The sequence below is a fragment of the Macaca mulatta genome, chromosome 4, assembly GCF_049350105.2.
Source record: "Macaca mulatta isolate MMU2019108-1 chromosome 4, T2T-MMU8v2.0, whole genome shotgun sequence".
In the NCBI taxonomy this organism is placed as follows: Eukaryota; Metazoa; Chordata; class Mammalia; order Primates; family Cercopithecidae; genus Macaca; species Macaca mulatta.
The window spans coordinates 65,787,186-65,801,610 of NC_133409.1; the positions used below are offsets into that span (position 1 = coordinate 65,787,186).

General features: G+C 32.4%; 1 protein-coding gene across 3 annotated transcripts in view; it reads left to right on the top strand.

The window, feature by feature from the left end:
• The window catches only part of STXBP5 (syntaxin binding protein 5), a 193,493-nt gene that overhangs the window by 138,680 nt on the left and 40,388 nt on the right, over positions 1-14,425 (top strand). The window contains exons 20-21 of one of the 3 annotated variants that reach the window (XM_015137165.3): positions 3,424-3,483; positions 3,582-3,629. The exons of 1 other annotated variant lie outside the window; for it this stretch is intronic. In XM_015137165.3, coding sequence (XP_014992651.1) covers positions 3,424-3,483; positions 3,582-3,629 — 108 coding nt within the window. The remainder of the gene's footprint in view (positions 1-3,423; positions 3,484-3,581; positions 3,630-14,425) is intronic. One more of the 3 variants, XM_015137166.3, reaches the window with a different exon arrangement.

The following is a 14,425-nucleotide window of genomic DNA, read 5'->3' on the forward strand; positions in this document are numbered from 1 at the left end:
AACAAGTGATATTTGAAGATAGTTGTATATTTAAATCTAAGTATATAAATATAAAAAGTAAATCAAGGTTAAAACCCCTGTAAATTCTGTTTCTCAAAACAGAGAAACTCAAACATGGTTCAGCATTTTCAAATACATTTTTGCTCTTTGGTCCATGTGAAAAGGAAAGTAATGGTTTTAACATGCAGAAATTCAGATGACCTAGATATTTCATTGTTTCTATCTCAGCATGTTTGAAATGCAAAGTAAAAATTGTGACTTCAAAAAATCATTGATAAATCATGTATTCTTATCATTAGGTATAGAAACCTTTATTTAGTTTAGTCTTTGATTATGCTCTGAAAAACATAAGAATTCTCTGAGACTTATATTGGTTTCTACATATCAGGAAATACTGTTTTTTTAATAAAAACTTTAAGAGGGAATAGTTGTTTCAGATTGCAGGAGATACCGGTTATGCACAACTAGTAAGAGTATTACCATAGAAACTAGAGTGAGATTCTGGAAAACTATTTTAATGTAAATAATTTTGACACTGCATTTTTGTAGCTTGTGTGTGTCTTTCTCAACTTGTCCATGTAAGAATTCTTAATAGTAATTTTTGCCATCTCTCATGGGTTGATTATCTTACTCTGTATATTTGTAACTTTTTTGAACCTTCATTCCTGTTAACATTCTAATAGGTAAATAAAGAAATAATTTATTATTACCCCTCTGGCCAACACATGCAAATTCTACTAATTTGAGATGGTCAAAAAAGAATAACAGATGGGATGAATTTGAAGTGAATCAAAAGAGCCACAAGGGGATCATGTTTTTAAAAACATAAAAATTAGTAATTAAATTACAAGCCTCAAATAGTTTCCACAATGAGAGTAATATAAAAAGGTAAAAGAGTTAATTGATGCATTATAGATTATTAAAACTGATATAGCAAATATAAAATAAGTTGGTATTTATGGGAAAAGAAGAAATGTATAAAAGTGGATTGGGAGTTAAAATGAGTCTCTCATAAATACTAAGAGGCAGACAAATACAGAAATATAAAATAGCCATATGCCTTTATCAAAACCAGTAAGTTCATTTAAAATAATTCGTATATGAAGGGAAACTTTTTTGAAAACCTTTTAAATCTCGTAATTAAGATTTGTGATCTCAACTGTTTAGTTAATTAAAATCAAAGCTGTCTTCAGAAATCATCATGAGAAAATCCATGTAATGCATATAGTTAACCTTTTCATTTATTTTTAAATAAACCAGTGGTCCCCCTAACAGAAAGTTAATTCTGCCTACTGAACATATGCATCCTGAACAAATGAAGGGAAAGACCTTCATTTGATCTTTACGTCAAAGAACTCATGTTGCTTCAGTGAGCACTTCAGTAATACTGGAATTTGTTTAGTACTGCATGCAAATACACACACACACACACACACACACACACATAACAAATCATGTTAAAATAATTTTTTTAACTGTTAGGTTATTTCAAGCTGAAGAAAACTCAGGGCCACCCATACCATAATATAAATGGTGCCTTCAAGTGCATTCATGATTTAAATGCTGTGTGTCCTAGAAAAACAATAAGCTGTGGATATTATCTGTGTTTCATTGTAGAAATTTAGTAAGTATATTCAAATAGGATAAGTAGAAAACTATTTCGGAGCTTTTGCATGAGCTGTCACAGAAGTTATAGCAATCAGTAGTAAGTATTTTTAGTTAGAAGAAAAATAAACCTCCTTGTTTTATTTACATTACAGCCTATGTTGCCTTCTTATATTTGAAAATATCAAATATTTTTCTAATTTTATTATGTATAGATATGTTATCCTGCTATTGCTTTGATATGAAATATATCAAAACTAGTATCAATAATACATTTTTGTGCATTCATGTGGCTATTTTGTAGAGATAATAGTGATATTTTCAAATATTTATAACATATAACCATTATATTATTTAGAATTAAATTCAGAAGTATACTAAAAACAACTATACCTATTTCTGTTCCTGGAAATGTTATGAGCTCAGTGTTACCTGTGTGATATTTTTTGAAGTGGGATTTATGAGGATCTGTAAATGACATTTAGCAAAAAATGGGACTTTAAAAAAGTAACCTTCTAAAACCACTATAAAAGTAGTGGTTCTGCCAATGCTGGCAGGTTTTAGTCAGTCAGAGAAAAGCTGTCAAGGACATTCACCACTTGACCAAGGGAAGGAGGTACAATTTTATTGGGGAGTGTTATATGTGGTGTCAAATTTTGACCTGATTCATTAAGATTCAGTGCTTTACTGGGATATTTTTAAAGCAGAGAAAGAAACCTTTTTATCTGCTTCCAGTTACATTCTAGGTATTTCCCTCTAGCAGAAAAGCATTATGAATTCAGCAAGTACTTACTTAGAGAATTCTACATGTAACACACTCCACTAATTACAAAAGGAATACAAAAATGAATCAAATGTAGGCCCTGCCTTTTGGAAGTTCATTCCAGTGAGGCAGGTCATGTGTGCATAAATCTAAAATAATAAGGTATTAAGTGGTTAGCATCATATGAGAAATACATAGATAAAACATTAAGGTAACTCAAAGGAGGAGAAGTGATTTGCAGCTGAGGAGACTGTGAAAAATTGAATGGATGAGGTATTGAGATGTGCCTTTAAAGAATAGTTGTCCAAAAGTGATCAACGAAAATACTACTTAGGATCGATCACATTTATAATAAAAGATGTGTGTTATAAATTAAAAGGAATACTATGAGAAATTAAAAATATTTTTAACCCAAAAAATCTTAAAGAAATATTAGGTAACTTTATATAATAATATTGGGAATCACAGCCAAAATAAAATTAAATATTTCTTACCTCCATAAATTTAAGTAGACATTTGAACATACCTGCAAATATAAATATTATCTTCACTATTTTAAAGATCCCTTATTGTACATTTTAAAGATTTCTATGGTATGTAGTAGAATGAATATATAGTTTTAAACTGTCAGTCTAACTCTAAAATAACAAATTTTATCAGCAAAGTTATAGTACAAGATCTTGGTTCTGCTAGAGAAGCTGTATTCAGTTAATACTATCAAGAATTGCAGATTTTTTCAAAGAAACAGTTAAATACTATTTATAGTTTTCCTTATATATTTTCTAACATCTAATATACCGAGATTTTGCCAAATTGTTATAGAGTTAATATTTATATATACCAGGGTCTACCATGAGAGATACTGCACTACTTATTACTATACTGTAATAGTATAAGAACTGTTATTTACTATATACATGGTCTCTTCTTGTGGTCACTTAGGTGATAACTTGTTTTAAAAGTTACCAGATTTTTTATTTGTACATTTTTCTTGTTACAACTCAGTGTTTATGACTGACCATGTACCTGTTCCTTCCATTGTTTCATTTGTGTAGGTTCTTCATCACCACACAATTCAGATGATGAACAAAAAATGAATAATTTTATAGAAAAGGGTATAGTATCTTGATTTTAAAGTATTTTCTTTTATGTTTCATTTATTTAGTTTACTTTGAATAGATTTTGACATTTTATATCAAAATATTATTTTCAGTGAAGACCAAAAGCAGAAAGTTTTCCAAGATGGTAGCCAATGATATAGGTAGGAAATAGAAATTTCTATTTTGTTTCTAATCCTTGCTATATGCAGTGCTAACCCAACACTGGAAAATTATCCATTGCATTGCATTTTTGTGTAAATTTGTTGTTCCTATGCTAAAAAATAATCTCTTGGGCTGTGTCTCTTTTAAACTCACTGGGGCAATAATTATTAAAAATCAGTTCAATTGGGTTGCAGTTCTTTCTCTGACTTACAGTGTGAATTTCTCTGTTAATTTTATTTTTGCTTTACTTTAAAATAAAGCAGGGTTCAATTTATGCCATAAGTAGCACAATTTTATACTCCCAGGTTTTGAAGCAGTTGCTTATAGTTTTATTTGTGTTTTTTCTACCTTTATTCCATCTCTCTCATATTTTCAAGACCCCGTATTTCAAGGAAATGGTTTTCTAAAAGATTGACCCTTTTAGTCTATAATCCGTACCGCCTTTGGCAAGATTAAATAGGAATTTTCTAGGACTGCCCCCAGTCCCTCACTGCAAGTAAAAAATGCATTACTTCTTGTGATTGTTTTTGTGAATATATGTTGAGATGAATTACTCAGTCCAAAGTTCTCAAAGTTTAAAATTAGGGAACAAAATATATAATCAAACTTTGAGGACATAATCAAATTAGGGTTTTAAGGTCACGAAAGTTCAGATGTTCTCCAAAGATTTTTAAAGTCTTGAAAAACACTTTTAGAAAAAGACAATAAATTTGATCTTTGATTTAAATTCCAAATTTTTATTATACAGTTATTGTATTATTTCCTCCCAAAACCTCTAGCACATACTCTTTGAGGTCAGTCAAATTAGAGGAATTTCTAGGCAGGTGGAATAGTTTTACTTTTTCTCAACTGATAATGTTTTAGATATGCTTAAATTTTCAAAAATTCTTAGAAGTAAAGTCCATGTTGTGCGTATTTTGTAAATTGAACCCTGTTTAGTCGTATTAACGGTGACTGACTGTTAGCCCCTTGTCATTTTTACAATAAGGTGGTTTATTCTTGGGCAAAGGGCTCTTCATTTATGGAAAATCAATTATTTATCTTTGTATTTGTGGGTTTTTAGTGACTCTTTTGGTAATAGTTAAATCACTGTAATCATGTACTAGCACTATGGCACAATAGTCTTTAATAACCAATTTCAGTTATTGTGTATTCTATCTTAATAGTACATTAGAGGTTCTTTTGTTGTCTTATTATGCAAAAAGAAAAGATTTCCTACTTATATTTTACTAAACAACTTTTTAAATTACCTAGGGACTTTATCTTGCATGAAAGGGACTTTGTACGTAATTAAATTTTCAAAAACAATTTTTTGTCTTATATTTTGTGCTGGGGTTCTATTTATTAAATGTACTGACTATCTTCCCATTTTTTTCTGTGTTTTAAATAGAATATGTAACATGGAATACTTGAGCTTGACTATTTGAAAGACTACATTAGCAAATTTATCAGTGTTGATAATGTTATTGGAAGGATAGTTGTTTGATGACATTCTTGATTTATTTTTATCTTATTGGTGAGTTTTACTTTTTGTCATGCCAGTTTCTGTAGCCATATATTTTGGGGAAAGCATGTTGTGTTAGCTTCATTCAGCTTTTCAAAATTGTTGTAGAACAGTTACACATAATTATTTTTAAAGCTCAGGAACCATTGTTATATCCTTTGGCTTTGTTTGGAACCTTTCAGTGTGTGTGTGGTTTTTCTTAATCACAAGATTTGGGTATATATAAGGAAAGTTAGTGTCACAATTTTTTTCTTCTTTCAAAGGAAGACTGCCCCATTTTACACTGTAAAGTTTTTGCATTTGAAAAACTAACACATTAGTTTATCTCCCTACATTAGTATCTAGTTTTGTTATAAGAATTAATGTAAAATATGCTATCAAAAAACATAAAATGTCAATGAAACGTTGGAAAAAAACTCGTAGATCTTCTGAGGACCTCTCTGTCAAGACTGATATTATGTGCGTGAAGCTGTGATGTCAAAAGTATTAGGACTTCTTGAGCATTTTGAACTCACCTTATCATCCGATCTCGTACCTGCTATGAAGTATCCTGAATCTCATGAACTTACCACCTCTTCTTCCTCAATATACAAGCATTTATAGCTTTAATTTTAGGTAGTTATGCAGTGGCCAAAACGTAAGAATTAGTACCTCCAGGGTTGCACTAGTAAAAGAGCCACCTTGTGTGGAAGGTGAGTAAATAGCTTGGCCCTGAAAGTTTGCCCCTGAGTTTTACCTGTTCTTTGAGAGTAACTGCTGCTGGTGTCAGTTTGTGTGTGTGGGTTTGTGTGTATGTGTTGTGGGTGGGTGGTACAGAATGGCAGTCACAATTTAATGGTTAACCCAAGCATGGGAAATCAACCACCCTACCATTTTTTTTAAACTGCCTGACAGGACAGCTGAGATAGCTGAGACTATAATAAGCTTTTTGAATGTATTTAGCCTTTATCTTATAATTTTTCTGGCATGTGCCAGCTTTTTATAAATATTTTTTCTCAATCCACACAATAATCTCAGTGGGTTAGTTACTACTGTTTCCCTGTTTCACAGATAAGGAAACTGAATATAAGTAATGTATTTGTTGGTGCACAGCTAATAAATGAGAGCAGGATTTATACCCAGGTAGCCCCACTCCGTGGTCTGTCCTCTTAAACACTATGCTATTTTATCTCTTAATACAATTTACAGAAAACTAATGGATTCCAAAGCAAATTCATGGTGTGATTAATAACCAGATAATTTGGTTATGGCCCTGTTCTATCTATACAATAATCTGGGGAAAAAGAAAAAGATTAAGTTCTGTATTAGAACCAGATCATGGATGCCATCTTGGTACCCATCACTCAAGCATAATATAGTATCTGAAAGTCTACCTTCCTCAAAGACTAGACTCAAAGGAAGGATAACTAGAGCAAACTCTGGAGTACCCTAGCCCATCTACCCAAAGCCTAGCTTCATAGTTTATTTCCTGATTGAAAACTAAATCAGATGAATGATCCTGACAGTGACTTTGATCTTGCATAAGAAAAGCAGCCTATAAAGAAATAGCTTTAGTCTTGTGAGTTTGACAGGAAAAACATAACAATATAATGTAATTGCAGCATCCACAAAGAAAGCTTCATGCATGTAATATATATGCATATGGTAATTTGTTTTGCCTGTGTATACCTTATAAATTTTTATTAGTAAAATCTTAATTACCAACATTTTCAGAATCCATAGTTTTTCCTGTACTACTATAAATCACTTAGAAAATAAGATAGGGTATCAGTTTTTTTATTTACTTGTTTTTTGTTTTATAAAAAATTGAAAGTATAGAGTTTCACAAAGCTTTTTATTTTTAATTCATATAAAAATAGTCCTACAATGCATATCTTTGTTAACAATGTATTAATCAAATTTTTCATGATATACTTATGAAAAAATACAGCCTACATGCTAGCATTGTTCGATAAATTTGAAACTACATGATAAACCTTTTCTAAAGATTATTCTATTTCATTATGGTTTTGTTTCATGCTAAAAGTAGATTTCTAGCTGGAACCCATAGTCTGTGACCTGGTCTATATCCAGTTTTATTACTAATTTTCTTAAGAGAAGGAATGATTACCAAATTCCTTCTGGTTACATGAAGTTGTGAGGGGAAAATAATACTAAGGATAAAAAAATAACGACTCAAAATTATGGTTACTTAAATGAGTGCTTTGCCAAAAACAAATAGAAATAATAACTTCATTTATTGGGCACCTCCTAAATTCTGGACACTATACCAGCTATTTTTTTCATGTGGTATTTATTAATAAGAGGGAAAATTATACTTCCAAGGTCACTTTTATCTCTCCTATTCTGAGTTAGCATAATTATTTAGGTAAGCGTTAACTTAGCAAAAACTGGAGTAATTTTTGAATTCAGTTTAAATGACAATACTGTTCAAGTGCTGTTTTTATTAGTTCTGTTAAACATGAATCTCAATGATTCCTTTTTTAAAGTGTTACAACATAACTAAAATCTTCTCTTTGTTGTTTTATTCTACATCACTAACTCATTAACTCACACAATTTTAAAGCAGTTCTAACACCTTTATTTTTCAAGAAAAGAAATTGAATGTCAGAGAAGTTAGGTTACACATCCAAAGTAATGCTCCATGGTAATGACTCAGGACCGGAATCCAGGCTTTTTGAGTCTTGTTTTACTATGTGTAGCATGTTTCATGCTTCATACTCAAGTATTCACTTTTTCTTTCTTATGTTATTGCTTTTTCTTGTGCGTCTTCTCAATGTATTTACAAGTTAAAAAATAAATTCACAAAGGTTCATTTAGATTCGTTGCCATATGAATGAAAAAGTGTGTATTAAATTAAGTAGTGTGTTATCAAATTATTTTTATTCATTGTAAAACTCAAAGTAGTGCTGGTATTTCTACTTTACATTCCCCAGTATTCAACCTAAAACGTGGCCATTGAATTTGTAGAATTTAGCTTTTATATTCAATCCACAAGATGGCTGTTGAAAGAAGACACGCTCAGTTTGAAAGGGATGATTAGTAGTGTACAATGATACCATTTTTTACAGGTGTTTTTAATATTTTCTGTTTTGAAGGAAAATTATTACTTGACCTTAATTGGTCAAGAACTGAATTTGATAGGCAGATACTTCAAAATTATTATATGAGTCTGAGTACTAACAAATTATTTTTCTTTTTTAGAATGAATAAAAATTGAAAAGTATTGGCATATTTTATATTTAAATTTGAATTTTACTTTTGAATGTATTTTCTGTCAGATTTCTTAATAAAATATGCTGGAAAGTCTGTGTTTCATATTCCTGTACTTACTGTATGTGTACTTACCTCTCTGTTGAACTGCCTTTTTTTTACATTAAAAGGTTATGCAGTGACCTTTCTAGAAATAACCTGTAGTTTGCTTCCTAGCATAAAGAAAATTAGTCTGAGTTAAAGTTACATTACTGAAATTAAACTTTGTCAACTATTATTTGAACAAAACTAGAAATGTGGCAATTTATGTTCTGTCATTACCTATTTTATTAGTTTGTTAGGACAGTCACCACAAAATACCACAGATTAAGAGGCTTAAACAATTCAGGAGGTTAGAAGTCCAAGATCAGGGTGTCAGTGAGTTTGATTTCTTCTGATGCCTCTCTCCTTGGCTTGCAGACAGCTGCATTCTCATTGTATCCCCACATAGGTTTCTATGCAGAGCACGACCCTGGTGTCTGTGTATCCACATTTCTTCTTCTTATAAGAACCAATCAAATTGGATTAGGGCCCAGCCTAAGGGCATCATTTTAACTTAATCACTTCTTTAAAGGCCTGTCACCAAATATAGGAGAGGAACTGGGGCTTAGGGCTTTTATATATGAATTTTGCAAGGATGCAATTCATTCCATAACACTTACTGTGTTAGGTTTATGTAATACCTTGTATTCTGTACAGAATTCTCTTTGAGATATTGCAAAGAGTTTAATTATGATGTTATTTAGACATTGAGTTTTATGAATGCTTGGAAAGCAGATGGGTCAGGAAAAAAAATTTGAAGAAAAAAGCTCTGCGAGTTCAATAATGAAAAAAACTTGGCATAGTCAAATCTTTACTAGACAAGTACTGATATCTCTTTAAAGATTTACCTCCATTTCAGGTAATGGGTATAGATTCTATGGGTATTTCCAAAAGTCATCTTTTTGATTTACAGTCTGTATTTAATTTGCCCTCTTTTTCACTTTATTTCTTTTCATTTGTGAAGAAATTTATCATTCTATAGAAGTAAAATTCCAATGACAGTTTTGGTTCCTTTATTCATTGCAATTATTTATTCATTGTGTTTATTAAGCACACATTAAATGCTGGAAACATACATATATAAAGTGTTTTGCAAGGTAAATTCTGTTTCTGAACTCCTGGAATATTTTAGCATGGGAGATAGACATTGGTATTATTAGTTCTAATGGCTACTAAAATACATGTGATACTTGACAAGAGAGTTTCTACTTCTTGGTTCCACTTTTCCTCTTGGATTCCCTGCTATATCCTGCAAACTGAGTTTTTTAAATTCCTTTACTATCTCAGTTGTTTTATTTAACACAAATACATTCCAACATTATCCCTTTCAAGAGAGTCGTGTTGGATCTCTGCCTGTGGTGACAAAAGTAATATTGTCATTTTATTCTAATTGTTGAAACTCTCAGTATAAACAAAAATCAACTTACTTTTATGACAGCTTCATCAGTCATAATAATTCTTTTTACCTTTTACCTTTGCTTTATTTTTTACTATAAATTTCAAATTCCAAAAAGTGAAGTTATAGTTCTGTTTTTCTTTCAAGAACACTTTAGAAAAAAGATATGGACACAATGGGTAGAAGCAGTAAAGGAAAATTACAAAACATCTGTTTAATTTGCTTCTCTTGGACATCATACATCTTTCCTTGGTATTGAAATGTGCATTGCAGACATAATCATTGTGATCAGGTATAACTTCATTATTCCTACTAAGCAAATGCAGCTCTTTACTGTTTATGCAACCAGACAGTTTGATGTCCTTATTCAGGTTTATAAGAAGAGAGCAATGACCCGCCTTAACCACCTGGCTACAGTCTCTGAGACGAGTTTTTCTCAGATTGAAGAAACCTTCTGTCAGGGGCAAGGGTTGAAGAATACACAGTGGAAGAAGAAAACAGAAACAATGTGTCTTCCAAGAACTCACCCAGATGGCATGCTTTCAGTTTGAAGGTCACAATAGAAGATGAGTAACTTCAAGACATGAACAGAAGTTTCTTGATAAGTACAGTGAAACAAGCTAGCTGGGTAAATGAGTTTCATAAGTGATTGTGGGACTCCTGGGAATTAGAAATATGAACATCACAAAATTGTTGGACAAAGTCTACAACCCCATCGTCACAAAGTTATAGCAGAGTACAGGGTACAAGCCAGGAGGACCGACTGACTAGAGGTTCTCCAGAGATGGGTCTGCTTCTTGTGGTCTTGCCATCAAAGAGCTTCACTAAACAGACCTGAAGCAAGTATATTCCCCACAAGTCGCAAAAATTGAAAGATATATGGCCAGGCGCAGTGACTCATGCCTTTAATCCTAGCACTTTGGGAGGCCGAGGTGGGTGGATCACTTGAGGTCAATAGTTCGAGAACAGCTGGGCCAACATGGTGAACCCCGTCCCTAATAAAAGTACAAAAAAATTATCTGGGCATGGTGGCGAGCGCCTGTAATGCCAGCTACTGAGGAGGCTGAGGCAGGAGAATCACTTGAACCCAGGAGGCGGAGGTTTCAGTGAGCCGAGATTACACCACTTCACTTAGCGTGGGGTGGCAGGGTGAGTCTCCTCAAAAAAAAAAAAAAAAAAAAAAAACTTTTAGCCAAAAGCTCAACTTTAGGCCTTAGGTTTAGGACTTAGCCACCCACTAAAAACAACTGTAAAAATTGGTCAAAAGATACAAGCTTAGTATTTCCAGGCATTGAACAACAGGCTTTCCAGGACTGTCATCCTTGAGAAAATGAATATACATGAGGTGAGCCCCACGTTTCTCCCACCTTTCTGCTCAGCTTTCTGCGACAGCATGTTCCCGTTGCAGCACAAGTGGAGCTGCGATGTCAGAAGCTAAGGAGGCAGACAATGGAGTTCTGGATTGCTGGCGTGACTGAAATACTTGCTAGAGAAGAGGAACTGCTCCAACAAGAGTCCTAGAAATCTCCGTAGATTGAAGCTAGGTCTTGAGAACTGTATATTTTGAATGCTTGCATTGGAACTGTTTTAAAGCAATGATCTCAAGTCTTTGTCTTAAGTTAGAAAAAGAAGGACAGATTAAACGCCAAGTTAATAGAAGGAATGAAATAGCAAAAAGTAGGTATCAGTGAAAGAATACCTAAATAATAGAGGTAAAGAGTTTTCAAGGATGAAGGTGAACAGTTTTCAAGTATGAAGACAATAGGCAGACATTTCTAACCATGAAGGAATATAGCAGTAGTTTTTAAAAACTACCTCATGGTGAAAGTTTCACAATTAAGTACTACAGCAAAATAACCCAAGAGATGGAAAGCCATGGCAGGAAGATTGATGTTGATCTTTAAATCCATTTAAACTTAAAACCTACACTAAACCTTTGTACAAGTTGTGATTATAATATACAATATGTTTTAATACTTATAAATGTGAAAATAATATAACTAATAAAAATCAAGAAGAAGGAATGTTTGATCATAACAGGGAAAGAGGGCTACTTTCTTGATCTTTCATAGCTGAGAGCCGATGTTTACTGTTTAATAGTTATGGAAATATTTCAACCTCTGAATGTTTTCCTCAATGTATTTTCCTATCCTTAGAGCTTTTAAGAAATGATATATCTTGTAGTAAAAAAGAAGTTTGAAATATAGTAGTTACTTTAGTTTCACTTTAGTTAGATGTAAGGAAAAGCAAATGTTTATTGTATTTAAGCATATAGTATCACATGTTTCTGCAAATATTAGTGGCTATCTGTATTTATACAAAGATATTAAATGGATGTTCAAATAATTTTAATGGTTATTTCTGGTTAGGATGTTGGGTGATTTTTTTTAATGTGTGCTTTTCTGCATTATTTGAATTATAGTAAGAATGAATTATTTTTACAAAAGCAGTTTAAAATTTTAAATGTTAGTCATGACATTATATCTGGTTAACAACTGCTCTCTGAGGTTTTCTCAGCTTTACACTAAAGTACTTATGAAATCAAAGAAAAACATGGCCATTCAGTTTCAGCCGGAATTAGGTAAGGATATGTGATCACAACCCAAAGTCAACATTGCCACTCAAGACAAAGCCTTGGTAGATACTGCACAGTTCTCCTGCCTGCCACTTAGAAGCATTTAGATAGATGCCTCTTCATGCAAGGGAAAGAAACCCATTACAGACATCCTAGGATTTAAATCCTTTCCCTCCCTTCCTCCCTCTCCCTCACCTCCTTCCTCCTACTCCCTACCCCCACCCTGTGAAAGGCATGCATGCAAACTAGACAAGATTCAGAGGTAGATAGGTAATAACTAGTTAACATTCAGATTTCTCAGCTGCACTTAATACAGTAACAAAATGGACCAACTTCTTAAGTTTTGAGGGGATATAGTTGTAAGCAAAACTTTGACATTTAACAAAGTTACATATGTTTTTCTTTGTTTTCATCTAAACAGAAGTTTTTGTAGTAGTATACTTAATATACCTTTGAAAAAATATTAAAGCCACATTTTAGAGCTCCTTGAGATTTGGGGGAGTAGTACTGGCATTAATTTCCCCCTGTAAAACACTATCCTAAGGAAATCCAAACTATATGCAAATATTTATGTACAACATTTTTATTCCTGTGTATACTGAAAAATTGGAAAATGCCTGATTCATAAGTGTTCATATAAATATGCAGCCATTAAAATATACTGACAGTTAATGACATTAAGAAATGCTTATTTTAATAGTGAAAGGCAGCAGGATACAGATTTCTTTATATAGTTGATCTCAACTATGTAAAGAAAAGTGGATTTTTAAAAGTGACTGGTAGGAAATATGCAAAAATGTTGCTTCTGACTATGGGCATTAATAGCGACCTTTTTTCTGTTTCTTTATTCTTTTTTGTCCAAATTTGCTATGAAAACACATAACTCAAAATAACTCAAAGATAAAAATGCATGTATAACATAAAATACAGTAAGAGAATATAATCTGATATGGCCCTCTGAATCTGTTAATTAAGAGGATGTGTATTTACATTCATTCTGTGCATGGAAGAAAAATACAAGTCTTAAAATATTTTCAGGAAGAAGGTGAAAAACATTATCCTGAATTTAAGATGCCTTACACAAGAGTCAATACTGTGATTTCATCAGTATGATGTTGTAGAACAGGCAAAACTGATCTGTGCTTAAAAAGCATCAGAGCAGTGGTTATCCTGGAAATGGGACAGGGTTTGATTAGGAAGAAGCATGCATGTCCTTTTTGGGGTGAATGGTAATGTTCTCTGCAACAGTTTGAGTTGCAACAGTTTGAGTTGCAGAGATGTATATATTATCAAAACCCAGTGAATATACCTTTAAAATTTCTGCATTTGTATGTAAGTTTTACATCAAAAGAAAATATACTGTTAACCAAAAAAGAAATGTTTGGGGAACATCTTGTTTTGTGAAAATGTACAAAGTCTCTTGCCGGTTTTGTCTCCACCACCCACGGTCTGAGATAAGTGTTGCAGACTGAGATAGGTATAAATCCCGTGTACTCCAGTTGACACTTTATGCCTACCTCTGTGAGTAGTACATACTACATTTTTGAGTTGTTTCATCTAATGTGAGCTCCTGAGAGGCCGGAAGTATATCCCTGCCCTCTGGCACATTACGGGCATATGCCCAGTAGATATTTAATAAATGAATATTCACACCTTCACATGTAACAAGTTTTTCTCTACTCATGGAAGCTCTTAGCTCTATGTTTTTAAATATTACTTGATATCTAGAATTAACACAAAATAACAAAAGTTAATCTTCTAATGTCATTTCCAGTTCTGCATTCAAGGAGATTGCTTATAATTTTATCCAAATATAATAGCAATATGGCTTAAATATCTGTCAAAGTTGGTGTCCAGGTTGTGGATATCCACTTGCAAAGTGTTTCAGGAGAAAATAATAAATTGACTATATTAAAATTTACATTACGTTTATAGTAAAATTATTCAAAAATCTTCCCAGTCATTTTGTGTGTGATTTTAAACTCTCAAAAAAATGTTGAAACTAGAATAACAGAATTATTTGGAA